At 44.1% G+C, this 22,187-nt stretch overlaps 2 protein-coding genes across 2 annotated transcripts in view; both read left to right on the forward strand.

Annotated features, from left to right (window-relative positions):
• The window catches only part of cln3 (CLN3 lysosomal/endosomal transmembrane protein, battenin), a 313,824-nt gene that overhangs the window by 109,269 nt on the left and 182,368 nt on the right, over positions 1 to 22,187 (forward strand). The window lies entirely within an intron of this gene.
• Positions 15,378 to 22,135, forward strand: nosip (nitric oxide synthase interacting protein). Its single transcript, XM_072369728.1, has 10 exons — positions 15,378 to 15,452; positions 15,691 to 15,777; positions 16,349 to 16,454; positions 17,095 to 17,176; positions 17,328 to 17,463; positions 17,584 to 17,735; positions 19,345 to 19,461; positions 21,094 to 21,164; positions 21,253 to 21,361; positions 21,679 to 22,135. The coding sequence occupies exons 2-10, from the start codon at positions 15,708 to 15,710 to the stop codon at positions 21,748 to 21,750; spliced, it is 915 nt and encodes a 304-aa protein (XP_072225829.1). The 5' UTR covers positions 15,378 to 15,452; positions 15,691 to 15,707; the 3' UTR covers positions 21,751 to 22,135.

Below are 22,187 nucleotides of genomic sequence, written 5' to 3' on the forward strand. Positions count from 1 at the left end.
TCTCCCTCTTTCCCTGTCCGGTTGAGCACTATTACATGTAAAGTATTGTAACAACAATAAATAAATAAGCAGTGCTTGGAATCATAAACCTTCCCTTGGCAAAGCAAATCTGTTTGGCATAAAACGGTGTTCAGATTACAATTCTGCTGCCATAATGCTGGAGAGGACAAGGGGGAAGGGAAAAAAAAAAAGAAATGTCCATAAAGTTGTCAATTTATTATAAATTCAACTTTGTTTAATTCATGAAGCACCAACTTCCAACATAAGGCATCTCTGTACAGGAGGGTTACATAGGGAGGCTATAAGACCTACTCAGATATAAGGAAAGATCCAACAGTTTCCTTTGATCAAGCGCTTTGCAGAAGTATGGCAAAATAACTCAATTTTAACAGGAAGAAATTTCCAGCAGAACTAGTTTTTATAAACTTCTACTGGTTGAAGTGAGAAGAGATTGAGACAGAAGTACAGACAAACAGCAAACATGAGGTAGCTTGGTTGAGTCTGCAGATCAGAGGCCAACAGGTCAGAAGACATGCTCTTGATCACAAAAACACAAGTCAATAGATCAAGCAGATGAGAATGAAAATAGACAAAAATAGGCCGCTGGAAATGTTGAAGCAAATTGCATCAGCAGTTCTTAGCACAGCCCCCCCCAAACCTGTCCAGCGCCACTGATATCACGACACTGGTACAAGGATTGGGAGTGACCAGGCAAAGATGGCATGAAGAACGAGCAGCAAAACATCTCTGCTAATTTGGTCTGAATTGTCAAAATTCAGCAGAATTATTCATGTGGCCCTTTCTGTCAAGGTGAACTATCACATAAAACGTACAAAAAAGAAAATAATGAAAAGATGTGACTCATGCAGAGTGTTCCATTTAATGTCCTATATGGCATATAGTGTTGTTCTTTGCCAGTGTTGTTGTGTGCATGCTTACCTTCTCCAGCACAAAGCCATTTCCTGCCTGCCAGTGAAACGTCTGCTCGCTTCAGCTCTAAGTCACCTATATTTGGATCCGTCTCTGCACTGATCTGCACTCTGCCACATCTTGAGCTCATGTCTCCAGATCCAAACCTTGGTCCCTCTATCTATCCTCCTGTACTCATGTCCCTCTGTCTCACCCCCTCCAAAAATCACTGTTCATCAGCGGTGGGGCCAATAGGGAGCCAGCAGCAGGGTGAGGCACTTCCTCTGTCACAGGAAATGAACAACAAACACCCAGAGACCACAAGCAGGGGGAGGGAGCAAATGAGATGAAGAGATGCTGATGTTTGAAGGCTCTGAGTAGAGTTCAACTCTATAGTTCACACCAAGGTCAGTACAAGAAAACTCTTGTGTTGATTTTTAAAATAAAAATATCCTTAGAGGACAAGTTAGTGGAGTTTGATAGCATGTGACAGTGAGTTACAGATCGTTTCCAAGTATGCGGAGGAACCTGGCTGTCAGTTAAACAAAAGGCCCTCACAAGAGCCCAAGTTTGCTTTGTCTGCTCTGAGCTACTGCACATGGTGGCACACCAGGGATACCTCCATGACACAGGACCCCCTTGTAAATATCAAAACAGTGAATTTCACCTAAAGCTGAAAATATGTTCGTGAAAGTATATTTACTACAGTATGTTCAAGTTCAGCCCCAGGATGGATTACCTCTTCACTTCTGTTCATCCTAAACTAGCTTATGTCTAGAGAAGTTATTGGTTTACATAAGCTTTCTCTTTGCACGATAGAGTTTTGAACTACAGCTGTTGATGTAACAATAGTTTCCTCTGACAAAGTCGTTCAGGAGTGTTCTCAAGCCATACTGTCATCTCCAACTGAGAATGTGAAATGTTTTTCATGTAGTGTCACCAGATGACCAAAGATCCAAGCATTTCATGATTTTTAGTCTTTTCTACTTGAAACTAAATGAAGATGATATGTTGTGTCCATGCCCTATAAAGCAACACACAATAAGTGTTTTCTGATCTCATACCTCTATCATTACAGCAGTATTTTTTGCCTGTCCTTCACTTTATAGTTAAAATGCATTCAATTATTTTATAAAAGTATCATGGCAGCTGTATTGGTTAGAATGACAGAAATGTGGCTTTTCTGGTTAAAATTAACTCTTTTCATGCCATTTTGACTTGTTACAGGTGACAAAGTATAGATCCATTTGATGATGGCTCAGGAAGCCATGAAGTGAACTTTGAACAAACGCAGAATCTCCTCTGGGTGGAATGTAGCTATCTGTGATGCATCTTTTCTGCAGCAAATCAAAATATTTTCATAACTTCTCAACAGTAAAGCTGAAAATATAACCACCTCAGGGGGGTTAGGAAAGGATGTTCTTCACAGGTTGATGTCTAAATCAAATTAGAGATGAGGGAAGAGAGAAAGTACATGGAGGGATGATAGAGTGTGATTATGTTCAAAGAGTGCAGATAAAGAGGAGTGGTCTGGATTTAACTGCTGGGTGGGGTGTCCATGGGGGATAGTTGTTTATGAAGGAGGTCTAATTCCACTTATCTGCTACATCCACTTTACCATTCTGACCACATCATTAACTCCAAACTGCATCCCCTAGCAATCAAACAATCATGATATGTCTGCCCTTATATGGTCTGGTCTGGACCTGCTGGTTCAGTCCAGGATGATGACTGGTGTTTATCTGTGTGTGAAGATGGGACTCTTCCCTGATAAAGCTTATCATGATCCATTTCTGTTTGTTTGTCTTAGTCGTTCTGTTAATCACACAGTCCATCTTGACAGAACATATTAATTTTGTTTGACTGAGCTGAATTTCCAAATACTTCGAAGCTAAAAAGATTTCTGAATGCAAAAAGTCTGTTGCATCAATTTTGCTTTTCTTTCTGTTTTACAAAAAGGTTTATACATAAAAACCTATCCATTGCTTTTGTCCCATTGTTAGTTCTTTCAAGACAGAGACATTTCATTCTGTGAATTTGCTGTTTTAAACTGTATTTGAAATGAGTGTAGAGATCTGCTAACAGGAAATACACAGTCACATAGGCAGGAAATGCTGCTGTTCAGAGAGGGAGAGAAAAAAAGACATAAAAGGGAAATACAGGCACTGCTAACATCACTGCTGCTTCACAAATTATTGGTTTTCTCACCACCAACTTCAGACTCGAAGTCTGTTGAGAAAGACGTCTTCATCATCTCTGTTGGCCCAACTTGATGTTTCACCTTTGCTGAAAGAAAGAAAGAAAAGCCAACCATGAACAACAAGGGTGCTATGTTTGAATATTTTCTCACAGTGTGACATCCTTTTATGCATCATTGGGGACGTTACATTAAATGGCAGTTAATCTAACATCCATGTTTCTGGACAGTGGGAGGAGGCCAGAGTACCCAGAATACCCACACATGCAAACTGAACATAGGTAGGCCACAGCCCAGATCACTGCTGTGAGGTCATGGTGCTAACCGCCCCCCAACAGTTTTAAGTCCTCACTTTAAATTAGTCAGTGGGTAATAATAATTTCAGAATTTTTTTTTCCTCTTGATGCCCAAGTACTGCTTGATTATTTATGTGTGTTAAAATACATCATACATATTAATGCAGAACCTGGCAGGGGGACAAGGGAAGAGGGTGAGCAAAGGAAAAGAAAGAGAAATATTGAGATAGTGGGATACAATGGTATGAGAAGACAAAAACAAAAACTAGACAAAACCAGCCAACTAGCTGCTACATCTGTAGAAAGACTAAAAAGAAAATATCCTACGGCCTCTGTGGGGGAAACCAGGCGAAGAATCATCAGGAGCATCTGCAGGAAGACAAACGGAGATAAAATTAAAAACAAAACAAAACACAAGCAGCAACAACACCTGCAGCAAGTACATGGACCATAACTGTGCATACAGCAACTGTATGATAGCATGACTGAATGAATGTGTGTGTGTGCATATATGTTACAGGTTTTACATGAATTGTGCAGAGGGCTGCCGCAGCCCCCTCTGGGATCAGAAGCAGGCAGAGAGGGCCCAAGACCAAGGCAGCCAGTAGCCCCATGGAGCACAGAACTCAGGCAGCCCATCGTAGGGATGACCACACATTCATCCAGAAGCAAAGGAAGTCCCTAGACAGAGCCCCAAGGCCCCGACCACCTAGGCATGAGTCGAGGGCGGGACCCAGTGTCTCAATGGCCAAAGTGTTACCCAATCCCCTGACAAAGGCCCTGGGAGCCAAGATGCGCCCACAGGTGGGTGCAGCATCCAGGAACAGCACAAGCGGGGCAGAGGACAACAAGTCCCAGACCTAGCCCCAACCACAGACAACCAAGTACACACACTCACCCACACAGCTATTTAAACCTGTGGTTCATTGGGGCAGTTGTCAGTCTCTGTGTAGCAGCTCTCCCTTGTGTCAATTATACTTTTGTGGCTGACTGTAGACATTTGGTCAAGGAAGGTCCAAGTGCAATACTTTGCTGTGTGTATTCTTTTATGTGTGAGGGTACAGTTTATGTTGTTAAAACACTCGTCAATGCTCGTTTGCTTGGTGCTCATCTTAGAGTAGTTTTGTATTTGCAGATGGGACCAGGAACAGGGAGGACTGTGGAAAGTCAATTTGGATCAGTGGCCCTCTTCCCACACTTGGACGAAGCGCAGAGCGTTTCAGTCAGCTCCTCCAGCTCCATTCTTGGCTGCCTGGACCTGTTTTGGCTTTCATTTCATAGACAATTTCAACTTATTTTGGAACCGCCCCTCCTTTTACCAGCACGATGGACTCCATCCAAGTAAACCGGGTATGCACATGCTCAAGGACAATTTCCAGTATACTGTATACACCAGTCATCAAGCACATGTGCGACTGTTTACCAGTAACGGCCCTTTCCTGGTATCCATCTCTTCTTCTTCGTCTCTCGGAGCTACTCCGCCTACAGATCACCTCAACAGAAACAAAAGAATTCTTAGTTCAAAGAAGACATCTTGATGAAGCCACAGCAAACTTTTCTGAGCAGATTGCTCTATACAAGCTAACTAGTCATGAATGCCCTCTGAATTAAATGGTAGAGAACCTTAATGATGCACTATCTGTTCTAGATTCTGTAGCTCCACTGAAAACCAAAAAGAAGTTCCCAAACAGAAACTCGTCTTGGCTGAAAGATAAAAATGCCAGTGAAAAGAAAAGACAATGCTGCGCAGCAGAGAGAAAATGGAGGAAAACAAAGACCACTATCCAACATGATATCTATACAAATACACTAACTACCTATAACAAAACCATCTGCCTAGCAAGGAGAGATTTTTTCCAACATTATTACAGAAAATGCTGGAAATTCAAGAGCTCTCTTCTCCACTATTGACCAACTGCTAAATACTGTTCCTACTCCCCCATTATCAGCAGCTAAATGTGAAGAGCTTGCCCTATTCTTCAAGAACAAAACAACATTGATCAGAGTGATACTAGTATCACTACTCGTGGAGGTGAAACGGACATGAATAGATCTTGCAATGGTTACATGAGCGCTTTTACATGTATCACACAAAGGGAACTTTCCAAAATCGTTAGCGAATGCAACTCGGCAACCTCCGATATTGATCCTATACCCACAACATTCTTCAAGCAAGTCTTTGATAGCATCTCAGGTCCGGTCCTAGACATTATAAACACATCCCTTAAAAAATGGCGTTTTTCAAGATGCCTTTAAAACAGCTGTTGTAAAGCCCCTACTAAAGAAACCCAAATTGCATAACAGTATACTAGCAAACTAAAGACCGATATCAAACCTTCCATTCATCATCAAGGTATTGTAAAAGATAGTACTAGTTCAACTGAATTCCTTTCCTAAAGAAAATGACATCTTGGAAGTCTCTCAGTCAGGTTTCAGAAAAAATCACAGCACTGAAACTGCCCTCACTGAAATCATAAGCGACCTCAGACTTAACTCTAATGCAAATAAAGTGTCTATCCTTATCCTGTTAGATCTTAGTGCAGCATTTGATACTATTGATCATGACATCTTAATCAATACAACATATTGGGCTCACTGATAGTGTACTGAACTGGATCAAAACATAAGAGGGAGGCAATTCTATGTTAGCCTAGGAGATATCTCCCAAGAAGCTCTCAAGGGCCTAATGCCAGGTCCCGTCTGGCGGATGGCCAGACTTCCGGGGACCTGATACCAAGTGCCGGAGGCCGTCTGGCGGACGGCCAGATCTCCGGCAACCTGGCCGCCCCTCCAGCGCAGCGAGGCGAGGTCCGCTGTGAACCAGCCCGGGCCCCCACTGGCGAAGAGCCTTGGTGAATCCACCCAAGTTCCCACTGGTGATGGCGTGAGCTCGCTCGAGCTTCAATGGGTGTGGGAGAGGACAACGATGAGCTCGCCCGAGCCTCCTTGGGTGTGGGCGAGGACCACGATGAGAACCACCTGGGCTGCCGTGAGCAATGGCGAGGATGACAGTGCGCCCACCCGACCCACCCCCAGCGATGCCCATAGCCCCCTCCTCCAGGAATGGCTCCCAGACGTTCCTAAATTGGGGTGGGCGGGTGGGACTCTGGTCGCGGCAACAGGCTTGGTCACAGGAACAATGGTCGCGGTCGCAGGAACGGCAGCAGGATGACCTCAGCGGAGACTGGCAGAGACGCGGAACTCGGCTGGAGCGCCGGCTCGGACAAGGCGGAGCCCAGCGGAAATGCCGGCTCAGGCGAGGCCAAGACCGGCTGGAAGAAGGCTGTGCCGTGGCGGAGTCAGCGGGCTGTGCCGTGGCGGAGTCAGCGGGCTGTGCCGTGGCGGAGTCAGCGGGCTGTGCCGTGGCGGAGTCAGCGGGCTGTGCCGTGGCGGAGTCAGCGGGCTGTGGAGGTGGCAACACAGGAGACAGAGCTGGGGAAGCAAAAGGATAGGTGAGAGTCTCGCGGAGAGCGCGCGACACTTCGGCCGAGTCCGCGCCGAATACGTCCACCAGTGCCTCATGGTGGACGGCTCTCACGCAATCCCAGGCGGCCTAGATTGCGGGTGTCCCCGGAACGAGTCCCCCTCGGAACACCTCCAGGACCTGACCAGACAGCCACCACCGGTTGAACATGTCGCCTCCCTCGGTGAAGCATTTATGCAGGGCCGCGAGTCGGCTGCTGGGTCCATGATAGGCAGAATCCTTCTGTCGGGGAACGGGCGGTGAAGGTAGGACCCAGATGCAGTTCTTTCAAAAAGTAAAAAGATTTATTCCACAAAACAGGGAGCAAGGCAAAAAAAAAAAAAAAAACGCGGCTGAGCCGAATAATAAAAAAAAAACCTCTGAACTATGAAAAACAAGAAAGGCTATAAAAACAAGACCGTGAATAAATAACTTTGAACACAACTATGAGGCAGGAAACCAAACTTAACTTTCAGTGACGGTGGCATGAAGGGTTACTGAGGAATCTGCGATGAATGAAAGGAAACCAGGATACTAAATGTTGTGGAGGGAGTGATTAGTGAATGACGTGCAGCTGATGACAATGAAACAGGTGATGCGAGTGAAGCTGATGGCAGGGGAGAAACACGACAAGAACTGAATCTAAAAACATGACAAAAACCTGAAAACATAACAAATGACCTGAAAACAAGATTTAACAAAACATGAGCTGTGACACATGCTTTCATATCCAATTGGTTAAACTACTGTAATGCACTCTTCGCTGGTCTTCAAAAGAAAACCACTCAATTCTTCTTCCATGCATTGCTCCTGCATTGCTATATAAATAAAGTCTTGCTTACTTACTTACTTACTTTTAATAACCTTCTGCCCCAGACAGTCTCTAAGTGTGGTACTCCTTCTGTACTGGTGTTTTGTTGTTGGTCTGGTCTCCACTCGAAACCGTAGCTGTAGTGAGGACATTAGTTCCTAACTGAAAAGCAGATTTGTGGGTAAGCATATATTCGTCAACAAAAACAGCAGTGGAAGAAAGCGACTTAACCTTTTCGTTCATGTCACGATTTACGTTCTGTTTCATGTCTTGTCTCGTCGTTTCCTGTTTTATTTTGAAGAATCACTGACCTTCCTTTCGTTTCAGGTATCTTGCCCTTCCTCCCGTGTCAAGCGTCTGATTGTCTTCCCTGATTCCCAAGTGTTTCCACCTGTTCTCTTTGGTCTCTCATGTGTTCAAATAGTCTGTATTTCCCTTGTCTTGTGCCCGTATGTTGTCTCCATTCATGAGCCTCATTACCAGCCTTACCTCGACCCACAGATTCCACAAGCCTGCAGTGAGTGATCCTCCTGCAGTGCTATCTTGTTTGTAATTTATTCTTGTTCTTAGTCATAGTTTATTTATTAATACGGTAAGTTTCATAGCCTGGTTTGTTCCTCCGTCTTCAAGGAGAGATTTTTTTTGTTGCAACCTTTCATAGTCGCCTCCGTTAAAGGAGAGCTTTAAGTTATTGTTAAATTTCATCGTGCCTCTGTTTTGTAAGAGTGCTTCCTTTATTTAAATCCGCCTCGTTAGGAGAGCGAGTCTTTGTTTGGTTAAACTGTACATAGCATTTCTGTTTTCCTCCCAGTTTGGAGAGATTTATGTTTATTAACTTTCATAGCTGCGCTCATCCTCCCCCATAGTTACGGAGGTGAGTGCTTGGGTCTTTCACAGCCTTTACTTTGCTCTGCTTGGAGCTCCTCTCCTGCCTTGCTGTGCTCTGTGTGTTTATAATAAACATCTCTTTGACTCCAAACTGACCCTGCACCTGAGTTCTGAGTCCGAGGTTCCTGACAGTTCACTTATATAGATATATATATTTTTTTTTCCCCTTGTCCTGTTCAGCATTATGGCAGCAGAACTGTAGTCTGAATACCTTTTATGTCAAACAGATTTGATTTGCCAAGGGAAGTTTTATAAATGTAAAGCTCCCCTTGATGCCCATTTATTTATTTCTGTTTATGTATTTAGCAGACGCTTTTATCCAAAGCGACTTACAGGTAGGCATGTAGGGTAAGGGGGTCTTGCCTAAGGACCCCTACTGGATGTAGTACCTTTCATAGAGGGGATTTGAACTCTAGTCTCCCACATGGAAGGTGGCAATCATACCACTACACTATCCAGTCCCCACCAATATATAACATGTAATAGAACTGAACCAGACCGGGGGAAAAGGAAAGAAGAAGTGGAAAGAAGAGGAAACAGAACAAAAATAGAAACAAAAAACAGACAACCAGCTGCTACACCTGTAAAAAACAAAACAGACCACAATCCACGGCCTCTGTGGGGAATCCAGCCTTAGCGCCACCAGGAGCACCTGAAAGCAGACAAGCAGAGAAAAAACAAACGCACAAACAAACAAAAACAAGCACAAGTAGCAGCAATCGCATACATCACAACTGTGTTTATGTTTATGTACTTAGCAGACGCTTTTATCCAAAGCGACTTACAAATGAAGATATAACAAGCTATACAAAAAGCTAACAATAAACTACATAGAAGAAACCCACTAGTCCAACTCTGTCAGAGGTGACAGAGTAGACATAGGGTGCAGGCATAGAAGGAAGTGCAGAAAGATAAAGTGCAGAGATAGAGGGGGTAGGGAGGTACAAGGTAAGTGCTAGGATAGGAGATGCTCTCTGAAGAGCTGGGTTTTCAAGAGCTTCTTGAAGATAGACAGGGACGCCCTAGTTCTGGTAGCGCTCGGTAGGTCATTCCACCATCGTGGGACGACACATGAAAAGAGTTTGGATTGTCTTAGGCGTGGTGTAGGAGCTGCTAGACGACAATCCTGGGACGAACGGAGGGACCGAGTTGTGACATAAGCCTTTGCAAGAGCATTCAAGTAGATGGGAGCCGTTCCATTAAGCACTTTGTAGGCTAACATCAGTGACTTGAATTTGATGCGGGCGGCTAAGGGTAGCCAGTGGAGTTCAATGAACAGAGGGGTGACGTGTGTTCTTTTAGGCTGGGACGCAGGGACAACCACACATCCACCCAGAAGACTGCAGAGGAAGCCCCCGGACAGAGCCCCCATAAGCATAGGGCAGAGGCCCCCCGGGAGCCAGGGGCAACAGCCCACCGACCCCGCCAGGCCCCAGCCGCCCAGACATGGGCTGTGCACCGGACCCGGGCCCCAAGAGCTTGAGCGCCCCCAAACCCCCCGGCAGAGGCCCCACCCAATACCCGGCAGGGCCAAGCGCCCCAGAAAGCCACACAGTGGGTCAGCGCCTGCCCCAGCACCCCTGGCCAAGTGCCCTGGGAGTCAAGACGTGCCCACAGGTGGGTGAAGTCGCGAGCAGCGGGGAGAGGCAACGCCACCCCATCGGGAGAAGCACAAGCAGGCCAGGCAACAGCAAGTCCCAGACCCAGGCCCAATCATCACCACACACACTTTCACGTCCCATACATCCACACATCCGCACGTCCTCCCTCCCTCGACTCCGCTGGGGTGTAGTGCAGCGGGCAGACCAGGGGGCCAGCAGCCCCCCAGCCACCACAGACCCCGAACCAGCAGAACAATTAATTAATCCTCCTGGCCCCTCCCGCCCCGAGCAGCAACCAGGAAGCAGGGGTGTGAGAAGACCCCTCCCCTCACCCTTCTGGCTCTTCAATATTTTCTAATAGTGAGCGATTAAAATTGAGGGGCAGCCAACCTTGTAGAACTGGGATCGCGGCCCTCTGGGCAGCCTACATACCCAAAGAGCCCCGACCACCAGATGCCACTCAGTGCAACCACCCCCCAAGACCTAATGTGTGTGTGTGTGTTTGATAAGTAGTGATGTCTGAGGTGTAATTAAAACAGGGGCGGGGAACTGCAGAGTGCAGCCAAGGGGACCACCTACGTGGCCCCATCCACTACACCCCACAGAACACACACGCCCCCAAAACCCTTCATGTGTGAGTGTGTGCTGTGTACAGGAGCCAAAAGGGAGAGGGGTATGGGGATATACACCGGGGGAGCTACTCTCCCCCGGAGAGGGCAGCCAGGGACTGGCTGCAATAGGCACCCCCGCTACCTGGTACCCAACACAGGGCAGGAGGGCCTGATGTCCACCAGGCTCTGGGGCTGCAGCGACCATATTCCGGGAGCTACTGTACCCCCAGAAGGTACCCAAGGAGGACCTCTACAAAAAAACAAACAAACAAACCACCCGGTCACACCAGTCGCAGCAGCCCGAGCCTGAGACCCACCATCACCCAGGCCCCCCCAGAACAGGGGAAAAGCCTGACAGTTCACTTAAATGTACGACAATGTGTTCAGGCAGACAATTTTCAAAGTCCTCCAACTGGACTAACTCCAGTAAGAAAAATCTAAATCAGTCACTTCACAAGAAGCACACCATCTATCAAACAAGCTACCGTTTTCTCTGGCGAATGCCACATGAGTTTGATTGAGGGTCAAATCGCCTATATTTTTGTTTGTAGGTCTCAGGAACGAGCTCATAGGCTTGTAAAATAGCCATCCTAACTTTTTAAAAATCTAGACTGTCATCAAGAGGGAGCACTGCTACAACCTCTTGTGCCTTACCATGTACTATTTTAAATTGCCGCAAAAGACTAGTCTGGACATCAAGTGGCAGCAAAGTAACGCTACACCTCTGTCTCCCTGATTCCAGAGATCTACCTTGTGAGGGAACACAGGTGGTAGATATTGCAGAACCAGCTGAGGCCACAGGTACAATGGAAATATTACTTCAACATCAACCTCAGTATGTGAGGGCAACACAATAAGTTTTAACTCCACAAATTTTTATCACAATGAGATCCTTAAGCTTCTTTTTAACAAGCTGCTTTAGGTAAGAGACAGATAAGTGGGCTGCAATTTGAGCCAAATCATCTTTGCGATAAGAGTCAAGCTGATCCAGAGAGGGATCATCCAAAAATTGCTTGAGATCAAACTGTACCATGCTGAACGACCAGCACAAGCTTTTATAGTTGCACCAAATCCAGACAGACTCAAAACAAGACACCAAACAATTTCTCAGTTGTCACGGGATTACTTAAATAAATCCCAGACAAGTCCCCACTTATGTTACAGAAACAAAAGGAGCTTCTCAACACTAAGACACAATTATAACTCAATTTGTAATCATAAAGAGGAACTATTCAAGCCAAACCAAAAAAAAAATTACAGAAGGGATAGAATGAAACTTAAAAATTGTCTAAGGGAGAACGATACATAAAAACCTCCCTGTCTCTGGTCTCATCTCCAAATACAAGATTACTCCAACATGAGCACCAAGCACTGTTTCAAACACTGTTTTGACAAAATAACTGCACTCTCTCACATAAAGGAATACAATAGACAATACAATAAAGCTGCTACATAGAGACTAACTACTGCCCCAATCAACCACAGAATACCAAGGTTTAAATATCAAATGTCAGTTGGTGTGCCAGACAGAGGACCAATCCATTGGAGCAAAGAAAAGCCTTTTAGGACAGTGCTTCATTGTGAAGGATTGCGGACCAACTTAACTTTCAGCTAAATGTGTCTTCTTCAGTTTAGCTGATGGGAGGCATCTATGATTTGAATTGGACTGAATAGAATAGATGCCTGTAGAACATAACTGAATTACCCTTTTCATTTACTATCATCTGTCACCTTTCAGCAAAGGTGACTACTCCTTCCTCAAGCTTTGGGTTCATATTAACCTGATATACAATTGATGTTTGCATGAGTGTGCGTGTGTGCCAAAGTCTGACAGTTAAAGTAACAAACTCATTCAAACATTCATGCAACAGCATCCTCTGCTGTTACACTTCAGGAAGGTCACAGACTGCGTTAGCTCAGAGGAGGGCGAAAAACCAGAGGCTGTACATGTCACAGATCCATGAATTCAACATAGAGAATGGTATCTTTGCAGCCATCCTAAAAACATAAACAAGAAGTAAGGAAAATTGCATGCAAGATCAGCTGGTTTGGGAGTCCCACGCAAAGTGATATTAACAGACTGCAGTGTTGCAAAAATGTAGCTTCAAGCATCCAGAGACAGGTTAATTATTTTGTGGTTCCTAAATTTGGATTGGAATGAGAAGCAAGAGTAATAGATGATGACAGTAGTTTTTGTCTACAGAATAATGACCATGGCAGTAGAGGAGATTCTTTTTCATTTTACACTTTTGATTTATCTTTATATGAAATAAATGATCCTACTTGTATTATACACAAGTGTCAGTGGACAGCGGTTGTAGCCATATCAGTGATCTGTCCACTGAGTGTGGTCCCTGTGGTTCTGATCAGTTGCTTAGCAGTCAGGACCAGTTAACCAGCTGTCTTTATCCACCAAACATCTCAGTATTACCCTCCTTGTTATCTCCTTCAGTGGCGTAGCATTTTTGTGATTTCTTAGTTCACCACTTTAGTTCAATTCAATTCAATTCAATTTTATTCATATAGTGCCAGATTACAACAATTGCCATCTCAAGGCACTTAAGTAATATAGTCCTATTCAAGCCAATTGGAATTCAATCAATTGTAATCATAATTCAATTAATTCATATAGAGCCAATTCAAAAAATAATATCCTAGCTAAGGAAACCAACAGATTTCACCGAAACTTGTCTTCAGTCCAATCTCCTTCAGTGGCGTAGCATTTTTGTGATTTCTTAGTTCACCACTTTAGTTCAATTCAATTCAATTCAATTTTATTCATATAGTGCCAGATTACAACAATTGCCATCTCAAGGCACTTAAGTAATATAGTCCTATTCAAGCCAATTGGAATTCAATCAATTGTAATCATAATTCAATTAATTCATATAGAGCCAATTCAAAAAATAATATCCTAGCTAAGGAAACCAACAGATTGCACCGAAACTTGTCTTCAGTCCAATCTCCCGTCCTGAGCGTGCCTGAGACGACTGTGGAAAGGAACGACTCCCTTTTAACAGGAAGAAACCTCTGGCAGAACCAGAACCAGGAAGAAACCTCTGGCAGAACCAGGAAGAAACGTCTGGCAGAACCAGACTCAGGAAGGATGGCCATCCGCCTCGACCAGCTGGGGTTTGAGAAGACAGAAAATAGGGAAAAGAGGGGGGAAAAACACCATAACGCCATTCAAAGGATATCTGTTGGAACAGGGAAACATAGGTTAATAATCACAATAATGTCACATGTACATAAAATCAATTGAGAAATTAAACAGGGGGAAAAGAGAGCAAAGTGAGGAAAGGTGTGACAGATGAGGTCCCCCAGCAGTCTAAGCCTATAGCAGCTTAACTATGGGATGTTTCAGGATTACCTGAGCCATCCCTAACTATAAGCTTTATCGAAAAGGAAAGTTTTAAGCCTAATCTTAAAAGTGGAAAGGGTGTCTGCTTCCCGGACATTTACTGGCAGCTTATTCCACAAGAGAGGGGCCTGATAACTGAAGGCTCTGCCTCCCATTCTACTTTTAGAAACTCTGGGAACAACAAGTAAACCTGCAGTTTGGGAGCGAAGTGCTCTGTTAGGAAAATATCTTACAATGAGATCTTTAAGATATGATGGAGCTCGGTCATTAAGAGCTTTATATGTGAGAAGAAGAATATTAAATTCTATTCTGAATTTAACAGGGAGCCAATGAAGAGAAGCTAAAACTGGAGAAACATGATCTCTCCTGTTAGTTCTCATCAGAACTCTGGCTGCAGCATTTTGGATCAGCTGGAGGCTTTTCAGAGAATATGTGGGACAGCCCAATAATAAGGAATTACAGTAGTCCAAGCTTGAAGTAACAAATGCATGAACTAGTTTCTCTGCATCACCCTGAGACAGGATGTTCCTGATTTTAGCAATATTACGAAGGTGAAAGAAGGCAGTCCTAGAAACCAGTTTTATATGTGCGTCAAATGATAAATTTTGGTCAAAAATAACTCCAAGGTTCCAAAGCTCCTCAGAATTAGTTTCGTGGTCATTAAAGTAGCTATTAATTCCAGTCTTAATCGACCTCTTTTGAAGAGTCACTTTCATGGAGTATTTTTGAGGACTGTTGAACAAACTGGTTGTTGAGTTGCAAGTTCTTTTTTGCCCAAATAAATCTAACTGCAGGTCAACAACGCTACCGCTGCAACTTCACTTTTGTCAGTGATGCTACAAAATCAGCCTTTCTTTAGCTTGTAACTCTGTAGATGGCCCCATATTTTGGCTATCATTTCCTTATATGGTACGTGATGTATAAGTGAGGGCAGTTTAAAAACTCTAATGTTGCCGGACAACACCACCCTGGTAGTTTCACCCAGGGAAATATTTTAAATATTTTCAACCCAAAAAGAAAAAGAAAAGAAAAAGAGGCACAGGGGCACAGGGGCACCACACGTGAAACTGTGGACGCATTAATGTGGAAATAAAATTAAAAGCTCTTCCAAATCCATGATTACTACGTTGTTACTTTATCGTGATGGGCATACAGTATTTCAACAATTAGTCTACTTTAGTTAGGCGCTCAGGACACACAGAGCCTTTGCAGTGATCATTCCGGGCCAGAGGGCGGCGCTGTGGATATCAAGAAAAAGAAGAAGAAGAGGTGCAAGGAAAAATAGGGGAGGAGAGAGAAAAGAACGAGAAGCGCTGTACGTGGTAAACATACATATACATTTTGTTCGTCCATGAGTTAGAAGCAGCTCTGGTAGCCGCACTTTTAAAAAGCCTCCGTGTTGTCGCTGTGCGCTCAAATGTGAACTTTGATCTCATTGTGTTCTGTATGTTTACGTTAACCGCTAACGTTAGCATCTGATTTAAGTTTTCATAGCAGCAATAAAATTCTAACCTTTCCTTATAATTTGAATTTGATCTGCGTATTAAAATCAGAAATAAATTGGAACACGATGACTCGTCATGGAAAGAACTGTACGGCCGGAGCAGTCTACACGTACCACGAGAAGAGGAAGGATACAGGTGAGACTAGCATAGCAGGGATTGTACAGTGTGGTGCTGCACTGAGGGTTCAGGGCAGAAGTTTAGTCAGATCTTTGAAAGAACACAAGAGCAAAGTTCGGCATAAAGATGCTCCTTTACTCTTCTCTTTATGACTGAATGTGTCCGTGTGATCAGACTGAGTGGAACCAAAATGTTTCCTACAGAATAGTATGAGTTTGATTAGTTATCGTAATTATGGTCCAAATATCAGCTTGACATTCACAAAGATGGAATAGGTTCAAATGATGATTTGAGTATTAAACATCACACATTCCAGTTTAATTCAACTATGTTCAATGCAGGAGTATTTTATGAATCCCTGAAGGGTTTCAGTTCTCAGCAGAGATGTGTTGTTGTTCCAGATAGATGTGAAATGGATAGAATAAAGATGCCGACAGGTTGAAGTGTAGCAAAGTGAGGTCTTCAGACATCACCATGAATGGATTATCACTTTCACTGAAGATAGAACAAATACGTAGAGCGATCCAGATGTCGACATGCCCCGGTACACCGTGTAAACATGTCATGTGGTGGCTTTGATCATTTTCAGCGGCGTCTGGTTATGGAACACAGAGCATTCGTCTGGGTAAAGATGCCATCAAAGACTTTGACTGCTGCTGCCTGTCCCTGCAGCCCTGCCGGGATCCTGTGGTGACGTATGTTTGTCTCTGCAACACCCAAACGCATTCATCATTTCATCTGAGGCTGCTAGAATAGTTTTTATCCAACAGCTCTTATGTTTGCTTTATTAGCAGAGCGGGTTAAACACAGACAGACAACCAGCAAAGTGCACCAACACAATGATTTAAGAGTTATGAACCTCCAGCTCTGGTACTATCCAGGGATTGACTTGATAATGTCTGAAGTATGAAACATAGAAAACAGATGCTCATCCTCCAGGAAGGTGTCAATTGGATCAGACTGGATGTGAAAAGTTGGAGTCATTTGGGTAAAACTGTTCAATAAACTGGCTTCCAGTGCGTCCCATGAAGGTTACACTTTGCAGGGACAGCTTGTATTTTGGCTCTCGTACTGCAGAGATGAAGATACACTAGTGCACAGGAGCGTAGCCTTCTGCAAAGAGCTATGAGGCAGGACATATGGAACTCCATGTCATTCCACAGTAAGAGGCTGCACCCAGTGCTCACATAAGGTGCCAAAATAAAGTCTGCTGTGGATTTTAAGTGTAGTCAAACACTGGTCAGCCATTAACATCCTGCTCAAACATACTTTCTAATCTGAACGTCTGATCATATCTGTGAAAACGGTGTCTCCTGTTTGTGTTACTGTCCTCAGTCCAGATGGATACTTGTATGAAAAACAGGCCATTCTTGAATATATTCTTCACCAGAAGACAGAAATTGCCAAAAAGATGAAGGTAAGTCGAATAGTCTCAGGTTCAGATATTTCCTGGTTGGATTTGACGTGACCTGAAGAGCAACAAACTGAAACAAAGAAGCTCTCACCATCCCAGATATACAAATCTTTTGGTGTACATGTAGATGTGTATTCTTCCTTTGATCCTTCAGGCATATGAGAAGCAGAAGCAAGCACAGAAGAGCAGCATGCAGGTTGAGTCCAAATCTGAGGAAAGACAGAGAGTGGAGAGGTTCAAAAGCAGTGAGAACAGCATTGTGTCCAAACCCATCAACCCTTTCACATCTGGTGCGTACATATGATACACCAAGTTTCTATTATTTTCAGTTAGATTGAAAAGATTGAAAAATTATTTGTTAATCACGAAGTAGATTTAGAAATGGTGACTTCCAGCCTTTTCCCATTCAGGACAGAACAAAGACAGTGAGACCAGCAGGTCACAGAGAAGCTCGGGAGAACCTTCCACTGTTGCTTCTGCAGCCACTTCCAGCCAGAGCCTGCCCAGTTTCTGGATTCCATCTCTGACTCCAGAGGCCAAGCCCACCCTTCTTAAGAAACCAGTGAGTGGGCTTTGTCAGGTTTTGCACAATTCATCGGAGGAGTAGGTCCCAGCACTCGCTCCCCCTGCCCGCCCCTCTCTGCTACAGTTGGTGATAAATGTGGACTGTAGCTGTCAGGCAGACCGAACTGACTCTCTGCGACTCAACTTTCTTTTTGTAGGGCCTCGGGATGACTTGTTGTGAGTCGGTGCTATAGAAATAGTTGGAACTGAACAGGTGTTTTACATCTGCAAGCTAAACGTGGCCATGTTGTGTTGGTGGATTATGCTGAGGGAGTTTCAGTGGAGTTGGTGAACACTCACTACTGCAGGCTTCAGTGGTTAGAAAGCCCAGCACAGGATAGTCTGGGATCAGATGGACTAAAGACTACTGAGACGGCTGCAAGTTGTTTGTCTTAGTTCAGAATCACTGAATGTTGGAATGGGGATTCTGCCGGCTTTACTGGGCGAGTGACTGATCTTTAATGTTAATCAGCACCTCTGTGACCCATCTGCTGATCCTCTGTGCAGCGATCTCCTTCCCGCTCATACCGTTGCTCTGTCCACAGCTGTGGAGGTACGTCATGCTGGGTCAGAGGCTGAAACAGGGTTTATCTCAGTTACTCGTGCCTGTTTCCATTGTTAACTTAGTTGGTTAAAATGTTTTTGTGTTTTTGAGTGCTTTGAGATGATATTTGCTGTGATTTGGTTCTATGTAAATAATACTGAATTGAATGGTATAGAGTAAAAGGAGTTTAACTTTTATAGCACTTTTCAAGTCTAGTTGACCACACAAAGCACTTTTACAAGCTGCATTCACCCATACAGCACATCTTAGTCTATACTTTTATTTATCACACAATAATGGACGCATCGGTAGGCAGCGCAGGGTTCCCTGTCCCAAAGACACTTCCACATGTGGTCAAGGGAAGCTGGGATTCAAACCACTGACCTTCGGATTGGCAGGAGACTGCTCTTTCTCCAGAGCTACAGTCAGTAGATCTAACAGAAAAGAGGAGACATGGAGCGGGTAAAGGAGACAGTGGATGGGGTTTATAGGGAGAAACTGAACTGTGCTGCTGAAACAAGATGAGGAACATGGATCCAAACACTGGACTCGGTCGCTGACCCTGAAGCTCTGCATCTGCTTGTGTTTCTGCACATTGTAAAATCCAGCTCTGGACTGAGTGGATGCACTTTGTGCCAGTTAAAAAGTTCCAGATTCCAGGAAATGTTTTACACGAACGACCCAACATTCAGCACAGCGAGACAGAAACATCACGCTCTCTGTAGCGTCTTCCACTTGTACCATTCATGTAGGGAATAGACTGCTGGAGGATGCATGTGAATGTGCACGCTCATATTTGTGAAACATGTTTAAAAACCAACAGGAGAAAAGCATGACTGCTTCTCTGTGTTGAAGCCCTTTGAGCAGTGTTTCCCAGCACATGGAGCACACACAGTGGTTTGCTGTAGGCTCTAATGTCAGGATATTCTGGGACTGTTTGATTTGTGTATCTGTGTGTTTCAGGTTGTCAGCTGTACCCTGTTCGGCTGAAGGAGAATTCTGGGAAATGTTCATCTTAACCTGCTGTTATTGCTTTCTTTTTCTCTCCGTTCTCATCTGTCAGAGTAAGGTTGTGCTGTGTCCCATGTCTGGGCGACCCATTAAGATGAACGAGCTGATTACAGTGCGTTTCACCCCGATAGACCCAAGTCTGGAGAGAGTGGCCCTGCTCAACCGGCAGGTCAGTGTACTCCGCACGTTGTAGGCCAGCATCCTGCCAACAGGTCTGTGTACACATTAAGTCCAACCAGCAGTGTTTGAGCAGGGTTTCTTAAAAACAGGTCATAGTTACGTGCAAGTAAAATAGCTTTAATGTTGATTTCTGATGGCACACAGGACTTTCAACAAAGATTTCACTTGACAGCTGAGGTGAAAAGCAAAGCTGTTGCCACCTATGAAAGCTTGTGCACTAACATCACAGCTCAACCACATTGCTGTTAAACATCAGCATGAATTGATTCTGGTAACATGTGAAGTAGTGTTGTCACGATACCAACATTTTGGTATCGATTCCAGCACCAACATGTATTTCAATACTTTTCCAAATAGAAAAAGAACACAGAAAATGTCATTATTGACTTTATTTTAATAGAAAATCTTAGAACTATAACTATGCATCAGTGAATAAAATAAAAAAGAACATGAGCGTCCCTGTCTATCTTTGAGAAACTCTTGAAAACCAGCTCTTTAGAGAGCATCTCCTGTCCCAGCACTTACCCTGTACTTCCCTCCCCCCTCTATCTCTGCACTTTATCTTCCTGCACTGCCCTCTGTGCCTGCTCTCCGTCACCTCTGACAGAGCCTGACTGCTGGTTTCCTTCTATGTAGCTTATTGTTAGCTTTGATGTTAGCTGTGATGTTATATCTTCATTTGTAAGTCGCTTTGGATAAAAGCATCTGCTAAATGCAGAAACAACATAAGCATAAAATACCCCAAAGACAGGCACAGACAACAGAATTTTCAAATAAATCAAATCTGATATAAATGGGCTGTTTAAACCAGAGAAAGTGGCAGCTAATTGCAGTGCAGTTTTCTGTTTTTCCAGAGCTACTTTTGTGCAGAGTGACGGGTGCTGGCGCTGCCTGCTTTTAGCATTGAGTGGGGCTTTTTCTCATGGTATAGAAGTTATTACCTGTCGTTCTCTGAACTCCTTGTGCAGGGCTGGGGCCTTGTCCTTCAAGTGTTTTGCCAAGTTGGAAGTGTTTCTACCCTGTGCCAGACATGTCATGTAACACCGTTTGCACAGTGGTGCTTCGTGTTAATGGCTGCACCGTGCTCATTTGTTTTAGAGCCAAAGTGATTCCATATAGCTTCGTGCACCTGCTTTATCTACGAGTTGTGGCGTGGTGGAGGTTGCAGCAGCTGCCTTTCTCTCCCTTCTCCTGTCTCTCTCTCTGTCGCTCCACGCTGCTCGCTCACCTGCTTGCTCCGGCTTGTACCGTCTCATCCAAGCGCAGTATAGTACCTGTTTAAATACCTCAGTACCAATTTAAATTTAGTACGGAATGAGCCTAACGTGAGGGCCGTCTTGCTGGAGCTGACAGTGTGGGCTCAGAGCTCAGCTGTCAGTCTTCTGCAGCTTTCCCTCAGACACCCTCTGTTAAAGACTGTTTCATTGCTGGATAGGATGAGACGACATCTGCTGAATATTTTCACTATCAGTTAATCTATTGATTCTTAGATTGACTAATAAATCATGTATTCTGCAAAAAGTCAGAAAATAATGACACTTCACATATTTCCTATTGGGATAAATAGTTTTTTTTCATTTAATTTCATTGGTTGTGGTGTGATGTAATCCTCTCTCCTCAGGAAAGGTACGTATGTGCAGTCACCAGAGACGTCCTGGGCAACAGCGTTCCCTGTTCTGTTCTGCGACCCTCGTGAGTAGCAATGTCAGGGTTACCTTCAGATGTTACTGTTCTCTTGTTGAACTCCGGGGGATAACTGCCACACACTGTCCTGTTTCAGGGGTTCTGTGGTGACTCAGGAGTGTGTGGAGAAGTTGATCAAGAAAGACCTGACTGACCCTGTGACTGGTGACAAATTGACTGATAAAGACATTATACCACTACAGAGGGTATGTGCTGACTTCTTTGGTTCTGTTAGAATCAAGAGACTAGTCCTGTCTGATTTGAAATGGGTTCATTAATTCCAAAATAAACTGTAAATCCTGACAGAACAGCATAAATAAAATGCTGAGAAGATTCAGCGCTGCAGGCCCCATCCAGAATATTCAGAATCAACTCAAAAGTACTTCCTTCTGACCGGATCCTTGTTTCTGAAGGTTAAATGTCTCCCCAGAACTGAAGAAGCTGTAGTGGGGTTTTTAGATTTGTCCTTACTACTGCAACCAGAGTGTTAAAGCGTATCTGATGGTCTCTTGTGCTCTGACAGGGTGGAACTGGCTTTGCAGCCTCTGGGGTTGACCTCAGTGCTAAAGAGGCTCGTCCAGTGATGCAGGTGTGAGACGATGTCCAGTGACTCAAAGGATATCCTGTTGGCTTTCCTGTGAAGTGTGACGGAGTGATATATTCTTGCAACTTTTCTCCTGATATGTAGACCATTTTCATCTAAGTTTTTTCTGTAGGTAACAGGCATTTAAACTGTCTGCCACGGACATTTTCTCAGTCATGTGACCTACACAGTCTCTCTGAACTACATCCTGTCATTGACTGTCTATCTAAGACAGAATTGTATTAATTAATGTAAAAAGTTTTGCATCCTACTTCACAAATGTAACCAATTTTATTTGAATGGAATAAATGTTGAAGCTAAAGAGCATCCTGCTGACTTGGCTGAGTGTTACAAAGTTGTTACATGATTCTAATGGGACATAAAGTCGGCTGTTCAAATCAGATGTTTACATTAAACAGAAAATTACATTTAGCCATGTTAAAGATTTT

The sequence above is a fragment of the Leuresthes tenuis genome, unplaced genomic scaffold (assembly GCF_036924035.1).
Source record: "Leuresthes tenuis unplaced genomic scaffold, fLeuTen1.0.hap1 SCAF_17, whole genome shotgun sequence".
Taxonomy (NCBI): domain Eukaryota; kingdom Metazoa; phylum Chordata; class Actinopteri; order Atheriniformes; family Atherinopsidae; genus Leuresthes; species Leuresthes tenuis.

What these genes read in the sequence shown, in the direction of transcription:
- nosip (XM_072369728.1), top strand. Translation starts at nt 15,708, where the DNA reads ATGACTCGTCATGGAAAGAACTGTACGGCCGGAGCAGTCTACACGTAC. An exon ending in CGAGAAGAGGAAGGATACAG is followed by an intron (nt 15,778 to 16,348) that starts GTGAGACTAGCA and finishes GATCATTTTCAG; the next exon opens with CGGCGTCTGGTTATGGAACA. An exon ending in CATCAACCCTTTCACATCTG is followed by an intron (nt 17,464 to 17,583) that starts GTGCGTACATAT and finishes TTTCCCATTCAG; the next exon opens with GACAGAACAAAGACAGTGAG.